Consider the following 21,567-nt stretch of genomic DNA (forward strand, 5'->3'; position numbering starts at 1 on the left):
ATTTATTCGCAGTAACCATTATAGTGGTGTAATTATTTCCATTACTGAGATATCAACCATGAACACACCATGAATCATAGACCTAATCGGTGATTAAGTCTTCGCTTGATTAATTTCTAACAAGCAGAAACGTCTGCGAACGATGCTATTAAGCTTACTTAGAATAAATTTAAAAGTAGAAAAATTACTGTCTCTGGCCAGAGGCCGCGAGTTCAAGTCTCACCCAAGTCAGTAATTTTTCCAGTTTTAAATTTATTCTAAGTCTTCGCTTACCGAAATTTTGAAGATATTGCTTAATAGATGTGCTTTTGTATATTTTTGTTCACTTTAACTGTAAAAAGATGTTATGTACGGCCAATGTCCTAAATATGAATATGACTTTGACTGTATAGTTTAAACAATAAGAACAATGTCATTGTTCACAGGATAATCTCAAGTGCTAAACGGTCAGTTTAAAAAGTTTTTACTAAATGTGTGTTGATCACACAATATTTTATCAATATTTTAATTTCGCGATTTTTATAACGCTAATATTTCTACAATAACCATTTCTTGGGTTTTCTACTTTTCACATGAAAATTTTAAGTGTATATTCAATTGATCATCGCCGCCATAGTAATTATTAGTATAACATAATACCCTTCGAAATTAGCTCCTTACTTAACCTATACCTAATATTATTAACAAACGACATATAATTTCTTCTAAACGTTTTCTTAACATTATCACACGTCGTGCACCTAACTAAAAACCTAAAGAGAGGTCATGTTAGCCACTTTCCTGCGCTTCGCTTTGAAGTGTCCTCAGCTGCACGTTTGCCCACTACCTACTCGAGACACTCGAGACTGAATGCTGACAGGAAAGAGCATATAATAACTACGTTTTATGACAGGCCTACAATCAAGTATGACGTGTAATAAGTACGAGTATATAATATTAATCGAATTTCAATTTAATTTTTAAGCGTATTTTGCGTATATTTTATCTTGTTACATAAGAATTAATAGATACGTGATATTTATTTGATAGCCTGTCAGTTTTTCTATCTAGTTTGTCATTGTCACCACGGTGACAATTGACTCCTAACTGTAAATTTTCTGCACATTACTTGTTGGACCAGCAATGTACGGGGAATTGTCATTGGCTAAATAAAATAAACAAGTAATGGTGACATTCATGTGAGATCGCGTTGGCAACTAATCAGTAGTTTATGCACCAATGAGTTTTAAGCTTATTAAATGTCAAGAGCACAGAAATTTATTTCCTATATCGTTGACTATGTTAAAGGATTAATGAAAGCTGCCTTCTTTAGTTTAAAAAAAAAACTGAAAACATTGAAAAATTGCTAAAGCGTGAAAGTACTAGTTTGTGATGATCAGTACCCCTAGTGTAAATATTTTCGACAGCGAAACCTGACGTACGCGTTTGCGTTAAGTGTCATTTTGTATGAGATTTTTGACTTTCCAAAACGTCCCGCTTGGCGCGCTGTTCAAAAACCCATACAAAATGAGACTTAACGCAAACGCGTACGTCACGTTTCGCTATCGACTAAATTTACACTAGGGGTACTGATGATCGAGTGCATACGCGAATGTCTGGCTAGAGTACTAGATAACATTAATTACAATCCATAGTCACAACACACGTAATTAAACGCGAGATGCCCGTGAGGAATTCCAACAATGGAGAACTCTTCCTTCTTCAAATCAGAGACAGAGACGAGCAAATAAGAGACTGTCAATCTGTGTTAAGTTACTATCGAACAACTTGATTCCTGACCCACTGTGAAACCTTTTCATATTTACTACCTCATTGGAATTACAATGATTTAAAAAGTAATATTATTGTGAAAATGTTTTACGATGTGGTATGGTGAAACAAATCAGATTGTTCAGTTGTACGTTCATCATTGTCGTTTGTCGTGGATGGCGTTCGAGAACGGCAGATCCCATATATAAAAATAGTTAAAGAAGTATACCTAAACATTTAATTGTTTTCCTCTGAACTCTTTATACAGGTATTTATATAGGTCCATACTTACATGTACCTACAATCAATCAATGTTGCAACAATCATCCATCAGGGATGCAGTAGCCATTGATGTAAATACATGTATACACACATATGTATAGAAATTGACCCTCTCAATTTTCTAAGAACCAGTGTTTATCATTAACTAGTCACAACTTGAATACGATTTGCCGGAAAACTTTTCCGTTTATACGGACCAGGTCAAGGCCGGGCGTTCCAGAACCTTGGTTCTATAGCACAAACATCTTACACGAGACTTGTTTAAAGAAACAAATGTTTAAAGAAAATACCAGCTGAGGCCCTTTTCAGATTTGAGAATTTTAGGTAAATATTTCCGTCGCGCTGACGGGGGCGGCACCTAAACTTAGTGCGATAAGGACAACTGCATCTTAGGCTAAAAACTCTGCTGTTTGAAGTAACCTAGTTCTTATAAGAAACAGAATATCAAAACAAGCAAAACGCACAGACACAGTAATATTGAACTCATATAAAAATATTCATCTAGAGCCAAAATCCAGATAGGAAAATGTAGAGAACGTTTGTATGGAAAAATTACCACTAATGTTTCCTCTTCAACTTTCAACTCCTTGCAATATCAACCTATTTTACATTTCGTTTTTCTAATCAAGCTAGCAAAACCACTGACAGTAGGTATTACAACTATATGTGTTGTATCAACATAGGTCCAAAATTCTTTTTGCATTTATGATACTTTTAATTCAATTCAATTTATTCATTTAAGATTTAAAACTAAGTGTTAGTAGAACAAATACAAAAAGTGAACAGTACAGCAACAAAAAAAACATAGTTAGTTTTAAATATAGTTAGTTTCCGCTAAGATTCAGACTGGGCCAAGGCCGGGCGTTCCGCAACCTTGACTCTATCGGATCTTTGGGCCGATGCGAACATTACTAACACCTTGTGCGAGAACTCCCAGATGTTAAACTTTCAACTGCTTGCGTAGGTTTATTTTATACGCCGTTTACCTGTTAAGTCAGCAGAATCTCTGATGGTATATTGGAGGTACTTACATATGTTTTGTTTTGTTTTTGTTTTGTTTTTTTTTTTTTTTTTTTTTTTTTTTTTTTTTTTTTTTTTTTTTTTTTTTTTTTTTTTTTTTTTTTTTTTTTTTTTTTTTTTTTTTTTTTTTTTTTTTTTTTTTTTTTTTTTTTTTTTTTTTTTTTGGAGATCCACACGGAGTCTATGCGGGAAAGCCGTCTAGCCGTGTGAACGATTTTGTAAGTTGCCGACGTCGTATTTATTGGCTCTCGCCATTTAACGACTACTATCATATCAATGACGTCACGAATGTCCAGTTTTCCAGTCCCTTGAGTGTCATTGTATGTCATGTCATTATAAAGAGTTTAATACGGGGTTTTCTATTTTGTTCGAAAATGTTATACTCGTACAAATGTTAAACTAATAAAACGAACGAACGAATTTCAATGGCATTTTGAATTTGACATATATTTTTCATTTTATGAACAGCGCCATTGTTCACCGTGTTCGTATCTCTTATATAAACTAAGAGTTCTTTCCCACTGACGTCCAGTTTTGCGGGTACGGTTTTCTGCAGGTCCCGTTTTAGTAGTAAACGTGTTAATATAGTAACGTTCACACGAGCATTCTGTTTGCATCCTGCAGAAAACCGTACCCGCAAAAAACTGGACGACGTGGGAAAGAGCTCTAAGCGGTTATCGCCTCTAATTAATATCTGGCGGGCTTCTAGCCTACGATATACACAAGATGTTAAAACAGTTTACCTATCATCTGCGGCAATGAACATCAAAACTCTATACACATATTTACACCTCCTACCTATCATTTACACCTCCTATCTATTTAAATACATAATAAAATTGTATATCTTTTGATGTTAATAGTAAGTACACGCACGCGATAAACACCTACCGTTTATGGTTAAAGCATTGCTCTATTAATCACCTCTTCTGATGTATAAATTAACTGTGTTAGCATCGCAATAAAACCACATAGCATTGTAAAGTGTAATTAAGATTACAGTACTTCAAGCACGCATGATCGACCGCCGTCCATTAGCTTCTGTGAGAGATCAGTGGTTAATAGAAACTGGTAGACAGAATACGACACACTTATCTTTTTTCTACAACCCTTAAAAATATGTTTAATTACTGGAGTTGACAGAATTGCCGAATTCAAAGGGATTATGGATGTAGTATCATAGGATCATAGCCCTGTTTATTCTAATCACAGACCAATTGAACGAATCATCATAGGTGTATGTATATCTCCATATTTTGTAAGACTTCTACGTAACGCTACGTTATTTACTATTTTTACTACTACATGAGATAGCGATTGCATTACGATTTTATTTCGAAATCAAAACTCTGCTATGAATAAACATCTGAGACCTCGTTAAATAGCGCTTAAATAGTTGAGGCAGATCGGAAGTGTGTCAGTAGGTATTCAAATTAAGATTGATAGTCTTTATTACTAACAATGTCACTGCTTCTATCAAATTAACACTAGTTATAGTTAATTTACTTGTTAGAATTGAGTGAATTACGCTTGTTCGTCGCAGTGGTTTTATTTGTCTCATTGAACTGAAAGCTCATAAAATATGGGTTGGGTCTTTTATGACGACTATAAAACGGGGTTCAGATTGAAAAAGTTGCTGATTGCAGTACCGCTGGGGCTGCAGATGTTTATAGTACAACCTACTACATATATGGAGCCGATGGAGCTTTTGGGGTTGAAACTGTTAACATTATAAGATTTCAGGCCGATTGCTTAATTTTAATAAGAATATTACAACTAAACGAAACTTATTATAAATGAAATTTGAAAATGTCCTTCGATGTTTCGGCTAGATTACGCTCATCGTCCCGTCGTAAAATGTTGTCTGAATCATTATTGTTCCCACATCACGGGCAAATTTTCGAGGCACATACTGTATGTAGGTATACAGATTTAGGCTCATTTAGACGAGTGTGAAAACTCGCACGTCAGACTTAATTTCTAAGCAGCACTACAACTGCTAGGTATACTCGCCTACATTTTTCATATTATCTTTAGGTACTACATATACTTACGGCTTGGCTTCCCCGTAATTATATAAAGTGGGCAAGCTGTCCCGATCCGCCACGATTAGATTAAGATGGTACGTGCGCTCCGCGGGGGTATGGCCTATTTATAGGGCGCTTCGGTAAAAATGTACTTCGCAAAGTACAACCATAGAAGGATATACAAATGGTGTATAAATAAATGTGATGTAAATTATGGGAGAAGTGCCGCTTTTAAATAACCGTAGCGACAGTATTTGTGAGGTTTTCAACTAAAAGGTACCACATTGTCGGTTGTCGATAAAGCCGATCTCAAATTGACGCTTTATGGAAAAGCACCTTATTGACAACCGACAATAAGTACCTACCTACCTACCTTTTGGATGAAATGGCACATGCTCGTCCGGTGTTTCTAATAGGGTTTTTAACCAAACCATCAAAATGAAAGAATAATTAATTTGATAAAAATCATTGATAAAGTTAGACTATGCTAGTTGGCTCTATTGTACATTTAATAGTTTAACTAAATACCTTAATTTCGCATTCTAAATGTGAAACATTTAAATTTGCAATGTCCAGGGGTCCCTTTAGGAGTCTCATGCTGTTCTTTGACTGTACGTTATTGTACAATCATTTGTTCTCATAGGTACCATTATGAACGCTATAAAATTATTTATTTAATAAATGTACTGCTAGCGTCTTTCGTGAACTCAGCCAACGTACAGCTGAATAAATCAATTTTATTTCGCCCTCGAGAGAAATTGATATTACGAATGAAGCTTCTAAAAGGCATCGCATGAACGTCGCATAAGTTTATCTAGTATATCTTACAACGTTTTCCACAATTTCCACCGCAGGGAAAACCCTTACAATATCAGTTAGCGTGACGCACGGTCCGCTTAATTCAAAATAAATTCATTTTCATAATACCGTCAAAATAACGGAAAGCGTTATTCATTATGTTGCCTATTTCGGAATTATCACAGCCACGTGGTAAGTTTCAATACCGTAATGTTCAAAAGGTCTTATTATTACTAGAATCAGTATTTAGTTATGCCTTTATTGACTGTGGTAATAGGGTCCTCGCCTAATTAATGCTCATGAAAGGGAAACCGTGTCAAGGGTGTGTTATTTTCAACTTGAGGCACATAATAACAAATTAGCTGGACTTAAGGAGAGTTAAAGTTTTGAGAATGGTGCTGTTTAAAACCCAAATTGAAGACTAAGAAAGTAAATTATTACACTTCAGTGCTAAATAATTTAAAGCAAATATAATAATTTATGATTGACTGGTAGAGAATGCCATTAGTCATTAAGTCCGCCATTTGTGTTTGTTGCATTACTTTTGGGTAATATATCCGATCAGATCTGCAAGACGTTTTTTTAGTTACATAACGTCAATAGTCACTGCACCAGACATCAGAATGAAAATAAATTTGATTTCATGAAAGTATTTTTGTCCATTAACCAAAAGTATTTACTATTTATTTTGTTCTCGTCAAAGTGCATTAACATACAAAATCTACTAATAATAACCCATCAATAACCCAACACCAATAGATATTTACACGGGTTATTTAGCGTGACGAAATCTCCGAACAAGCAATAATTGTCGTCCGCATTGCGATATAAATTCCCGATAAAGGATATCACCGTTTGACCCATTACGGGCAGGAGCAGTCGGCATAATTGCTTACATTCGATTGGTTACTGCCGACCCGGGGATGCGAATCCTTATTCGGAATATTTGGACAATACTATTGACGATTGAATCCATGGTTTGGAAATGAAAGGTCGGAAGGAAACTTTTTTAGAAGCAAGGGTGTTTGAGAGCGAGAACTTCAATATTCCAAGCAGCGCCACTTGTAATCATAATCATTAAGGATTTCTTTCGCATAGACAATAGAAAGACGGTTATAGTAGGTATGTATAGTTCGTGTCATCCACGATGACGCGCAGATTTAACCTTTAATAACATGGAAATACGAGTCAAGGCACGCGTCTTCATGAATGACACGATCTATAAATAAGTGAATATTTTTAATTACACAATTGCATCACCGAGAACTCAAATTTACAATGTATATAAAGGTAGCAAAACAGGCAGGATCTCTTCCAAACAACCTGGGTTAGCAGGATATAAAGAACAGAAAGTTTTTTATAACAGGTAGTGCAATTAATTACAGGAATAAGAAAATTACACATACATTAAGCAAACAGTATTTTATATTTATTTATTTCACTATTGTTAAATATATATTTATTTAAATTGTACAGGTACCGTATGTCATGTATATATTTAACAATAGTAAAATAAATAAGTATTAGATACATATATAAATACTGTGGCCCTAGTGAAAAAGGGTACAAGTCTCTGGCAGCGCAGGTGTAAAGGGGTGTAAGTTCCACGTAACACTTATGCCCTTATACACCTAAACTGCCAGAGACTTGTACCCTTTTTCACTAAGGCCACAATATACGTACGTAATATATACACAGCGGCACACTAAGGAAGAGACAAACATACTTTTTAAAGATTCGAACAGTTTTTGCATACCTAATATCTAACGGCAGGCGGCATGCGGTTATAATAAGGCCTAAATTACCCTGTCATAAAAGCAAATCGATTGACACATCATTCACAAAAATTGACTCAGTATCAGTAACCCACAGGCTGCGGTGCCGGTGGAACACAGTGCACAAACATAGTTATTTTTCCACGTACATTTCTGCTAAAAGTGTAACTCTTCTCGTAGTCGGGTAAAAATCACCACATAACTTTTACATTTTTTTTTGGTCCGTAAGTATTTGGCCGATTTTCGAATTTCAATTGTTTCCTATTTCACATTCTCATAGCCCAGAATCAGGATGTGTTCGGCCCAAGCGACTAAATTACAATTGCTTCCTGACATTGTTGATAAACATTCCACAGCGAAGTTTTCACCAAACAGTTTCTATGTAAGTATAGCAAAAAGATAATTGTTTGATGTTATTGCTAGATAATTAAACATTAGACACACGATAATGACACAGTTAACGATAACTATGAGCGATTTAATTGTGTAAATAGAAATTTCTCGCGCGTTTTTGAAACATAACAACTTTTTAAAGATATCATTATATCATTAAACTTTTTAAATATATAATGATAATAGTAATTACACACAAAGTGTGTTTTTATGTAGTAATGGTGAATAAACTTGCTAGAGATCCCGAAGATACACAGGTAGCCTAGCCAAGATAACAATCGGACATCGACGAACGCCAAACGAAAAATAAAAAATGAATTGTCATCTTGGCTAGGCTCCCTGGGCTTTGCATGGACAGTAAGGGCCCTGTTGTTCTCTGAGGTTGTTTAGGTCAACACATAGATACTATTACTCAGTCCTCGTTAAAAAAAAAAAAAAAAAAACCGGACAACTGTGAGGCGGACCCACCTTTTTTTTTACTTTATAGTTTTCAGATTTTTCTCTGTACTTGTAATGCAAGTATCTTTTTTTTACGTTAACATAGAATAGTAGTTTTATTTTTTCACAGCTTAAAGGGTCTTGACAAACGGACGGACGGACATCAAAGTGATCCTATAAGGGTTCCGTTTTTTTCTTTTGAGGTACGGAACCCTAAAAAGAAAAAAAGTTTCGTAATAAAAGAAATACTTAACCAAAAACGTTGCAAATAAAAAAAGGGAAATAAATAGTTTTTTCTGAGAACCCCTTTAATCTATGAAAAGTTAGCAACGCGCAACTCTTGAAGTTTCAAGTCGAGTTGTCCGTATATCATCAGCCGGAATGCATGTCATAATCGCGGTATAAAAAAAATGGCCGCATAATGGCTGAGTAAAAGCTTCCAAAGTTCGTAATGTCAGCAAAGTGGCATCAATGCCGATGGCAATATTTCTTTATTAGCGTCTATTCGCCGGGGATCGCTGGGGTTGGATTCTATTATATCTCACTTAATAGCCTGCCAAACTTCACTAAGCGTAAGTTTCGCGAGATGATTCTCTGAGGTGTACTCGTATTTAGTTGTATTATGAGTAACAAAAACATTTAAATATTTAAATTTAACGTATAGCAGACGTGACGTATACGTGATTGACACGACCTATAACCAAAGATGAAGCACACGTTTCGTTCTGTACAGTAGACTACCACTAGTTCGACACTGACATATTCGCTAGCGTGTGCGTAAATTACTTTCTATGCATCTCGTTCGTACTCGCATTATAGTGCGGGCGAAATGTTTAGAAAGTATTATAATTTACGCAGACGTTAGCGAATATATTTGTTTGACACTGCTAAGGCAGTCGTGGTAAAGCTAATGATATGTTGATCTTATTTTGGTATACATGCAATGTTATGGTATACCTACGTTTTCAAGTCTATCCGAACTTTTAATTACTTTGCTGGGTTCAAGTTCAAACTCGGTCAAACATTTCATATTAAATCCACACAATGTAAACGGAGCCTTATTAATTCACAAACTTCAGCTTCCTTTCAAGGACCTTATTCTGTACATTTTGTAAGTTATGTTTTATACCCTTGACATGTACTCAAAGAATTGAGGTCAGTGCATAAGTGTCCTGGGTCAGACAGTACTTGACTCGCCCACTCGGAGCGAAACAGCGATCTCTATTGATGTTTTATTTGATATCTTGCAAGCAAATTTAATATTGTATAAGAAGCCTGTGTCAACAACTAACTGTGTGTAACAATATACTATGTGACCCAATGGGTTATAGTTATCCCTAAGTGACAGGCAGGCCTCCGGCACGTGGTGTATTACGTTATTCAGTTTGAAATTTTAACTAATTTAAAAAATCTAATTCCAACTACTCTCGTGGTTGATCACGTTAATTACATTGAAATTAGACGAAATAAAATATAATTCAAATTCCAACTACTCTAAAATACGTATGCCACTTGAAGGGTTATTGTAAAATTAGGTAAGATATTTTTGCATAAGTATTGCAAAAATGACAAACGGGCAATTTTCCTTTCGGCGTTTTTTTATGCCAGAACCTAGAAGTAAAAATAGTGCATGTAATCCAACTTGCAAAATAAACAAATCCCAAAATTCCCATGAACCACAAACACATACACACGTTAATCGTAATTAAATTTGTTATGAAGCGTAATAGTGGACAATCCTTGCTTTTTTGGCACCCAAAAAATACTGATCTATCCGAAACACCGCATGAAATAAACAAAATAAAATCCCTGAAATGAAAACACGAAATGAAAGACAAAATGAGAGCTACCTACGTAAAAGCGGATTAGCCTGCGTTGTGATGAAAGCTCTATGCGGACCTTTTGAGGCAAATCGGAACCCCACGTAGGAGGTAACGAGTTGACCCAATACGGCGATGTAGGTCGTTTTCTGACGTTTTGTACTTTTTGCAATTCTTTGGTGCACTGCGTCCAGATATCCAGATGTTGCGGTTTTATGTCCTATACATTAATACCAAAACACAAAACTCAGAGTGGAAATTGTGATTTATTATAGTAATTTTCTTTTGTCTTTGCTTACGTGGCAATTTTTTGTAAGTCTTGGAATAATGTGGGAGTTATAGTTATTCTCTGGTTCGTTTCTATGCGAGATAGGATGGGATACACGGTTATTAATATTACTTTCTGTTATCATTGTAAGTGATCATACTTCATTGCTCAGTGGCATTTATCGGTCCGTCAATTGTGGAATTGTTATGAGTTGAATATTTGCCCTTTTTCTAAACAAAATCCTAATGTAAATATGAATTGTCCTCAGGTTGTACCGCGGTTATTGGGCTCGCTAGTCGGCGGAGCCATGAGCCCGACGCAGCACCTCGAGCAGCAACAAGCCCTCGTTAAGCAGTTCGCTGAAATACTGGAGTTCGTGCTCAAGTTCGACGAATACAAGGTACGTAGGTAGTTCCACCTACAACAGATATAGAGCCTAGGTACTCGAACGTTTCACCGCTGAGCAAAGGCGTCATCATTGTCTTCCTTACTAAAACAGACATACTTATAACAAATATGGAGAAACTTCCTGCGTCGCACAGCTAAACTGTGGAATTAACACATTCACCGTTGAGCTATGGTCGTAGCGCTACGTCGTAGCCGATAACATGGGATTCCCGGTGTGTAGCGAAAATGCTTCGTAGAGGCAAAGTGACAATTAACGTGTCGTGATTATTGCTGAATGGATTAACTGTAACCCGCGGTATTTCCAGATCGATACGCGCTTCAAACCTTCAAAAAAAATCGTCAAAGCTTATAGGCCGGCAACGTACTTCACTTGCGGTAGCCTCTAGTGTTGCAAGTGTCCATGGGCGACAGGAATTGCTTACCATCAGGCGATTAACTAGTAAACTAGTACCAGATAGAACTGGCTCAGAATAAAACAAAGCTGCTGTCTAGATGGTCTAGCCTGAATCCCTATTGTGTTCCTACTATGCCGAGCCTACAACCCTAGTCATAACTTCCGTTTAGTTAAAATAAATATTGTTGAACAATCTTACAAAAATCTATAGCTGAAGTACTGAGACTACTGAGCAACTCGCTTAGGTACATAGTAAACTCAGGGATAACTATATGTATATTCGAGCTCATCAAACAAATGTCAGTGCTCTTCCAGGAATTCGAACATTTCGAACTCAAGATCTCCAGTTTTGTATAGGCAGGATCCGCAAGATCAATAACAAACTTGGGTAAAGAGGCGGACTGGCCTGAATCTCCGTTACGGCTTCGTTTAATTTCTTATTATTATGCTATAACATTTACAATTTTTTCCAAGTAGCTCCCTAATTCAGATATATATTTTTAACGCATAAGGAAAACGACAAATATCCTATAGGGGAAAGTAGCAATTCAAAATCCAGCCCATCATACCTAGTACTAGGTGTAGACTAAGCTCGTATTAAAACAATGTGGCCATCTAGAGATGGGCCGGTCTGAATCCCTATTGTGTTCGCACTTCGCACTCGGCTGAGTTCTGAGTCAGAATTGTGAAATCTCCTACTTAAATCTAGTCCTAAATGTATACTTACATTACATAGTATATTGTAGGTAAGTAAACAGAAATGGACAGGGACTGTAAGGTGAGCCCTTGGGTAGGTGATAATCATTAGACCGGACCTTTTTTTTCCGAAGTAAACATTTTAGATATTTATGTCATTAAAACTACGGTTCATATCATAAATAAAGTTCAAAGTTTATTGTTCAAAATATATATGGTTCCGCCATTTAGAAAAACTTCCAAAAACTTTATCGAAAAAAAAAAAGTAATCAAACCTGCTCACAAAGTTTCACGAGTAGCGATCGAAAAATGCGACCTGAAGAGAAGAACATCCAGACAGACAGCACGAAACATACGAAAGCATGTTTGCCCAAGCTGAAACCGACCTTCGCTTATTGCAATGTAAACCAAACAAAGTAATAAAATACTCTAATTAACGCGCATATCTGCCACCCTACCGTGTTTACGCTGCGTAAATTAAATAGGTACATCCTATACCACATTGCCGATATCAAATGACACAATGACAAACCAATAAAAAGTGGGAGTTATCGCGCTGTCAAAGTCACGCATGTTGACAATCCATTCGAGAAACGATAGAGAAACTAATGTATACGGGCGTGTATTTGATGACTTGATGAGATTACTGCGTTATGTTATTATTGTATTTTTTACGGTATTATACTCATGATTACAAGTTTAAGTTGGAAGCATTTTACTTATCAGCGCTTTCTCAGCATTGGTACAATTTAAATCAGATATATAGAAACGGCCAAGTTGCTCAAATTATTTGAACATTAACTCCAACTTATTGGAATTAGAGGCTTTGTTGAGCTATTTGAACATTTCGGTGGCACTCCTGAATATAAGTTACGATAAAGCTTGCTTTTTAGGATCCTTTATATAAGACCGACTGTGAACGAGCTGATTATCCTTATTTACGGTATGTATTGTTGTTTATAAGTGGTTCTGTTAGAATTTGCTCGAGTGAATGCTTGTATTGTAGTCTCTGGAATACTCGTTGTTGAATTCACATTAGACCTTTAGAATCGAGATTAATCAACGAAAAACACATATACCTATCTCTTATCTTTGTCCTAGGACGTATGTAAACAATAGTAATTTCCGGCACATGGTTCGGTTTCGCCCAAAAAACTGCCGACCTTTTCAGCCGCGCCGAAGCTGTATCGGTTTCAGTTTCGGCATAAAAATCATGTTTCGGCAAAAAATCCGGTTTCGGTCGGTCAATAGAGGTATGAGTAGGTGTGAACATCGTCATGTACCTACTTGTACGGGTACTTTAAACCCTAAAATGTTTTATTTAAAGCCGATTTTCATCTGGCTTATATAGTACTCCACATTATATCCATTGATTACTTGTATATGCATTTGCATATATTGTTATTCGCCAATAAAATTACCACTCTACAAAAATGGTTATTTTTTCTGATTATAATGTCAGCTTCAAGAATCATAACGTAGTAGGTACTCAACCCAAGCAATGTTACCGCTTCTTTTGTCTCGTTAATCTTCAGTTATTTTGCCACCGCCAGTGTCACATCACAGTACATTTTCAGTTATTCTTCCACCGCCACAGTGTCTCAGTCTCAGTACATTTTCGTAAATCTCTCAGTAAACAACAGTATTTTACCGCGAAAAGTAAATAGTGTCGACAATTTTCTTAGTGATTGATAACGCTACTGTAGACAGGCTTATCAGAATTTGTTCATGGGGCTTTTTATTTGTTTCTGGCACGAAATAACAAAATTGGTCTTACATGAGACGGTCTTACTATTACTTTTTTTTTCTAGATTTTTTTACTAATAAACATTCGAGCAAAGCAGAAATTTCTTAGTCGCTGCAACAAGAAATTTTATATATGGCCAAAGAATATTAACTTACTTACTATTCTCCAAACTGTGGAACTACACCAATAGTCAACATCTAAACTGACAATTTATTGACGTTCAATTGTTATATAAACAGCAAAGGACTGACAATATATTAGATCGTCTAAATTAACGTTTGAAAATGTAATCACTTTTGATAGATTTGATAGCCGTTCAAATCGCAGTGATTTCATAGTATCTAATGGACACCTAATATATTTATAAACGTACACCTTTGTTCTATTATAAATACACATTAGAGCGTTATCTGAACAAATGGCAATCAGTAACGTGGGCCCATCTGACCCTGCCACGCAGTCGTTGCTCCCTGACTCATGCCAATATAGGAGGAAACAAGCATCTGCCAGCATTTGAAAATTGCTCTTTTCGACATTATTAAGAGGGAAGTATAGCATTTACTTGTTCATACAAAAAGAGAAAATGCTTTTCCACTCCTAAATATTTTCCGCTGTCCATGATTTTTAGTATGTTATGAACACAATGAAAAACTAGGTATAGTTTTCCTTTTTTTTTCAAAAACAAGTAATAGTTTTTTTTTTCATAAAAGCGAAACCTATAAACCTAGAATATATTATGCTAAAGCGATCGACATAGAAATCAAAGTGATTTGTAAAGATTTAGTTACTGGATACCGTTTTCTCCCGACATGGAATTTCATAGAAAAAGTACCGTTATTTTGTTAGGATCGCAAAGTTATTCTTCCTTCTTAAGCCGTATTCCATGTTTTGAGTGAAGTCAAAATGACTCTGACGATAAAAGGAAAGTACCGAAGGTACTTAATGTTCTTCGATTTTAGTATAAAATGTCGGTTAACATTATATGTGTGTCTATTTCTTATGGAAGATCGAAAATCGGAATTCCGTACTGTACATGCTACTTGGTATATTACATCGATGGTGCTACTTTATAACTCGAATACGCAAGAGCGATAGAGAGGCATCAATTTCGAGTTTCGATGTTCGCGATAAGCCTGTTTGTGATGTGAATAACATAAACTAGTCATATATGTCATGGCCTCATAGAGTACTTAATAACCTATGTAATCATAACCACACACTTTTTTAATTCTCGGGGAATGCTTCTTTTTAACTTATAAATAAGAAAACCACCTCTAACTTACTCATTACAGTTGGTCTCAGTTTTCCCTCAAATCGGCCCCCTGGGCCTGGGGCAGGATGCCCAAAATAAATATTTTGTTTTCAACTAACTTCCAAAATTGGGGAACGTAGCAAAAGTTACTTTCAATTTGAGCTTAAATTTGCATTATTTAACCGAAGAAATTACCTACCGAATTAATTATCTAACCTAATAATCCTGGTTAAATAATACCGTTGTACTTAACTTCTTTTTTTGACATCTTGTACCTTCGAATAGCCAAATTTGATAGTCGCCGATAGTGTTTGCTACCGTACTGATTGTCATTCTGTTTTAAGACCTGTCATTTTAATAAATTATCTATCAAAAGCGTCACTTTTAGTAAACACTACAGTTCCTGGGTCAAAATTATTTTCGTTGTTTTTTGTCCCCAAGTGTGACGGAGTGTAGTTTTTTATATAACACCCCATACAAAAAAACTAAACTAAACTGCACCAAGTTTAGTTTTTATTTTTTCTCAGCTAGAAGGACAGGCAATATGTACTCAACTTTAAGGTTCGTTATGGCAAGGTTTCTACTTCTTATGAAGGCTTGTAAAACTAAAACTGTAAAACTTAGAAACTAATAAGTTATTTGGTTAACACACGTTATATACATAAAACGATTTACTTTGATGATGTAATCGACAATTCAATAAAACAATATTAATTTAGAATATTTAGATGGATTGATTTGATACCAACTAGTAAATATTTAGATTATTGTATTGTATTAGTCAACAAGCGTCTGTGATTTCGCGATAAACATTAGTCACCGAAACATGGCAAAGTAAATTATCGCTGATGAGCGAATTGTAGAAAGTCGGCCTTCTGCTGACCTTGCATGACTTAGTCACACTTATTATCCCATGAAAAATTCGATAAGGTTTTTGCAGGTTTTCTTTTGGCGGAAACACGTTTTGTTTACTTTGAAGGAACGTGCGGGATTTCTGGGTTTCATTCGTAATTCATTGGCTTCGATGGATTGAGCTACGCTTGGTAAATTGTTTTGTAAGTTTTGTTTCTTTTTTTTCACTGTGTGCACGTCAGGAGCCTTCGCCTAACACAGCCTACAACTCGTCGTCAATAAAATGATGGTGATTCATAATTCATACTGTTTGTTTATTAGTCTATCTCTAATACACATTCTTTTGTTTATTTTAATCTAACTCTTCAATAGAAGGCATTCAATCTGATTAAAGGATAGATGTGCCTTTGTTTCGTTTAACCCGCGAGTTAATTGAATCCGATACCGGTCTAGTATTGCATTTCGAATAGAAGTGTCGAAGCTAGTATTTTATTTATTAATGAGTTTCATGGTCATATTGCTAGGTGGGTCAAAATTCTTTTCGTTTGTTTCTGACCACTCTGTCACGTTCTATTTTTGTCTTTACCAGATAAATAAATTAGTTAAAAGTAAGAGTATAGTGGAAATATCGTACCGTAGAGGGGAAATATAATCCTGCGGAAAACTTTGCCTAGAAATCTTATCAAAAAAATTTCAATAGGCTTAACACGTTCGGTCGAGCAACGTCTATAGACGTCACATTAAATTAGTATAGTTACTATTATGCTTAATAATAACTGAATTGAAGTAGCTCCGAACGTAAGGCCAATTCGAACGTGGGTAATTCCACGAGACTGGAACGTCAGTTACCAATTCTTTCGTGTGTTCTTACATTAATTAAGCAAATTTAAGTATCTGTATGTCTGGCGTAGCCCTACAGGTAGATATCTGGATACTTAAATTTGCTTAATTAATCTAAGAACACACGAAAGAATTGGTAACTGACGTTACAGTCTCGTGGAATTACCCACTCCACTTTTACGCGCGGACGAATGAGAACAAAATTACATCATTCCTATATCATTTTGATGTCAAAGTGTCGTTCCAATTGGCCTTCGTGTTAAAATAGTAATAAAAACCCTCTTGCTCTATTTTTTTTAATTTTGACAGGGAAAATAGCTATATTTTCTAATCTGTGAGCAATTATTCAGTCCATGTATAAGTTTGATCGTTATAAAAAGAAATGATCAAGGTATTTATCCCTAGTCTATCAACCAAATATGTTTATATCATGATTATATTTTTATGTATTTCATTAATTATATACAAGGCCATATTTTCGTTAACAATAAAAGGTTTACAATACGCCATTACATCGATCAATCAAGTCTGCCCACGTCCACCCACTGAAAGGCCCAGACCAGTTGATCCAGTATAGCCCACACAATTATTAATATAACCAACGAATACCTGTACAAAATGGTTTTAAAATATTGAATTAAAATACAATAGTGTCGTAACTTTAAATATGTATACCTAGTAATCTGACATGTGATCAGATCATGTTTCATAGCGTGTGTGTCTAAGAATTACCAATCCACATGGAAATATGTTCAGTCGGTCGTTTACCAAAATAAAACAAATAGGCTCCGTAAACCACCCAACTATAGCACACTAATTTTCACATGCGTAACGGCCGAACATATTAAGGTTCTCTACCTTTATTGTAACATCCCATGTACCAATATGTTCTTGTGAATAAATGATGATTGATTGATAGTCCAAAAATAAATTTGGAAGTAAAACTCAGAGAAAACCAAAATAGTAAGTACACTTAATTATGTACTGAACTAAAGCAGGCAGGTGTTACGGCGCTCAAAATTTTGTTAAGCTCTGTGAAGTCAGATATTAATTTTATAGCGCAGTAAAGTAGCAAAAACATCGATTTTACGGCTATCGCCATCGATTTTATATATAGATATTACATGATCAAATCATAAGGCTGACTACACAAAAACCTATACATAATGAGTATTCATTATTAGAAATTAAAAACCAAAAGTTGAATATTTTTTTAATCCGCAGCGCGATCGAATACAATTGAATTCTTGCTTTGTACTGTTGTTTCTCTCAGACAATACCAACATTTACGTACAACTGTATGTGCACGTTGTGTTCCGAAAGATTACGTTTGACAAATATTTGTATCTTTTGTTTTTGCGTGGAAAGAAGGAGCTGGCACATAGACATGTATTTTAAAAATAACAGATATATCGTCGCATTTAGTATTAAAAAAAAACATTGGTCCTATGCACAAATTATATGTGAGTTATTTACTATTTACTCAGGTGTCTGTGTGATTTTACTCAGTCTTCTTGAGGGTGATGTGCATTTGTCCTTTAAACGACCAATGTCAGTATATAACTTCATAAATTTTTGAAAGATCGGCATGTAAAATTATTGAGTCGTTATCTGTCTTAAATCCTTATATAACTTCGCTTAATCTTGACTATTATAACTCTTTCATACAATAACCGAAACCCTTTCTTTGCTCCAGATGAAAACGCCAGCGATCCAAAACGACTTCAGCTACTACCGCCGCAGCGTCTCGCGAGGCGGCCTGATCAACCCAGACTTGCCTCCCGACGAATCCAACATCAGCGCAGAAATCGCAAACCGCATGTCGCTCTTCTACGCTCAAGCCACGCCCATGCTCAAAGTTTTATCAGAAGCTACCAGTCAGTTCGTGAACGACAATCAACAGGATTTAGAAAACACTACGGAGACGCTCAGCACAATGGCTAAAGTGTGCTTAAGGATGTTAGAAAACCCGTAAGTATCAAGACTTTACTCCTTAATTTCGAGTATGAACGTAGCCAATACCTTATGAATAATCAAGTTGACATTCTTACATATCACATACCTAGCCTTAGGTAAATTGATTAGTTAAAAAAGTTGCCAGTGTCATTTTTCTTTACGGAAATTATGGATGCCAAATGTGTAATCTAGGTTTTGATTACTTACTGGATTTGTGTAAGTAAATGCGTAGTTGAAATCATTATTCTTTATTGTATTGCAGTCACGCTCATTATACATTAATAATAAATAAATAATAAATATTATAGGACATTATTACACAAATTGACTAAGTCCCACAGTAAGCTCAATAAGGCTTGTATTGAGGGTACTTAGACAACGATATATATAATATATAAATACTTAAATACATAGAAAACACCCATGACTCAGGAACAAATATCCATGCTCATCACACGAATAAATGCCCTTACCAGGATTTGAACCCGGGACCATCAGCTTCGTAGGCAGGGTCACTACCCACTAGGCCAAACCGGTCGTCAAAAACATTACATCTAAATATTTATGTTTGTGTTTATTTTGAGGATACAACATTCGATATGTTGCTAAGTTGCTAACGTTTAGGAGGAAACATCATACTCAATATGAGTGAGAAAATCTGGAGTCAAGTACCCTTCACTTTGGTTTCAATTTACTCTTGATGGGTCACGGTCAGGACGCGTGTATGTGCATACGATTGCCCAAGCAGTCTGAGCAAGTGCTTAGTTACCAGTGTAACGAAATCTCTATCCGTAACAACTATGCTTAAGAGACCGCACTTATACTGGTTTTAGGTGAGATGTTTGTGATCGATACCCGATGCGGTACGTGTTTTCGAGGTTGTCGTCCTATAATATGCTCAAATTTACATCCAATTGGACGCCCACGATATGGACACCTCGTGCACCGAGACTGGCCTAAGAACGTCTAACATTGCAAAAACTCAGCGATAGATCCCAACAGCTATCCGTTAGATAGTTGTATCCGCAACTCCCCTTCTTATCTCCAACTAGCGTAACAAATTATACACCTAAACCTTCCTCAAAAATCACTCTATTGATAGGTAAAAACCGCATGAGAATCATTTTATCAACGATGTCATCTTGTCTAGGCCCCCAGGTCTACGCCAAAAAACATATCCTTAGTTATGCACAAATCTAGTGGATAATCAGCCTTACGCTGCATAAACCAGCTCCTCAAACAATAGCCCATAAATCTCAGGTTTCTCCTGCAAACCTGATTTCCTAACTGCATATACAAGCTTACAAGCATTTGCCGCGGCAAGGGCGTATTTATTACACCGGATCGGGTTTCTCGCTCGCGATATCGATATGCCCGAGCCGCTATCTTTAACGCAAATACATTATGATAATTCAACTGTCACTGATATGATGTAGGTCGATGCCAAAAACAATGCAGTGAAAATAAAGTCCCGGCGGTCGCGCTTAATTTGGAGGCACTCTTTTATGGATAACACTTTCAAAGTTTATAATTAAAACGTAACGTCATAAGCAAGTTATCCTGGTTGACCTTTCTTATTGAAGTAATTATATATGAATAACCGGCTAAGAGCATGTCGGGCCACGCTCAGTGTAGGGTTCCGTAGTTACTCTTCCGTCACAATAAGCTAAACTGGAGCTTAAAGTATAGTAAATTGTTAACCAAGGGATGAAACGGTACCTTTCACCCGAGTTAAACAAATAGGCAAATTTGCATATCAGTACCTAATTAAAGTAAGTCTTTTTACTATGAAGGGAAAACTTTTTGCGATAATTCAAAAACAGCTAAACTGATCATGTCCGCTATAGTTTTCATTTAATGTCTTTCTTAAGCTCTACTTCCACGATTTTTTTCATATTTTTTGGACCTATGGTTCAAAAGTTAGAGGGGGGGGGGACACATTTTTTTTTCTTTCGGAGCGATTATCTCCCAATATATTCACTTTATCAAAAAATGTTTCTTAAAAACCCCTATTAGTTTTGAAAGACCTTTCCAACGATACCCCACACTCTAGGGTTGAAGCGAAAAAAAAAATTCACCCTCACTTTACGTGTAGGGGAGGTACCCTAAAAAAAAATTAAATTTTTAGATTTTATTGTACGACTTTGTCGGTTTTATTGATTTATATATCCATGCCAAATTTCAGCTTTCTAGCACTAACGACCACGGAGCAAAGCCTCGGACAGACAGACAGACAGACAGACAGACAGACAGACAGACAGACAGACAGACGGACATGGCGAAACTATAAGGGTTCCGTTTTATGCCATTTGGCTACGGAACCCTAAAAAGCATATAAAAGTAATAAATACCTAGTGAAACTTTAAATAAGAATCAAATGGAAGAACAACATTTCTATACTAGACGAATATCTAACCGTCTACGTTTTGCTTATGCAATGATCGTGCAGAACCTCTATTATGGCGCTCATAAATTCCCTAGAAATAACTTTTAGACGAAGTTTCTTGCCGTTTCGCTTTACGTTATACTCGTAAATACAATTCAACGTTCATCTTGATATCGTGAGTGCCTTTATTGAGTTTAATGTTTTCAATAAATTTGATATGGTATGATTTGGGCGTTAAATTATGCGTTTAAATTAAATTTAAATGTATTTTTGCCGCTGAGTCATACCTTTCCTCAATCGTCCGTACCGTATGTTCATGTCATTTGGTATTTCGTTGCAAAACTAAAAATAAGCCTGCGGGATCCTGTCTTCGATGTTAAATTTGGATTTCTGAATCACGTGTTTAAGTTAAGTAATCGCTTTAATTGAGCGTACGAGTTTTTATAACCAATGACTCCATTCCAGG

At 35.9% G+C, this 21,567-nt stretch overlaps 1 protein-coding gene across 1 annotated transcript in view; it reads left to right on the forward strand.

Annotated features, from left to right (window-relative positions):
* LOC133523387 (CYFIP-related Rac1 interactor B) overlaps positions 1-21,567 on the forward strand; it is a 53,651-nt gene that overhangs the window by 23,799 nt on the left and 8,285 nt on the right. Inside the window, exons 2-3 of the mRNA XM_061858932.1 lie at positions 10,839-10,970; positions 18,456-18,730. Coding sequence (XP_061714916.1) covers positions 10,839-10,970; positions 18,456-18,730 — 407 coding nt within the window. The remainder of the gene's footprint in view (positions 1-10,838; positions 10,971-18,455; positions 18,731-21,567) is intronic.

The sequence above is a fragment of the Cydia pomonella genome, chromosome 12 (assembly GCF_033807575.1).
Source record: "Cydia pomonella isolate Wapato2018A chromosome 12, ilCydPomo1, whole genome shotgun sequence".
Classification (NCBI taxonomy): domain Eukaryota; kingdom Metazoa; phylum Arthropoda; class Insecta; order Lepidoptera; family Tortricidae; genus Cydia; species Cydia pomonella.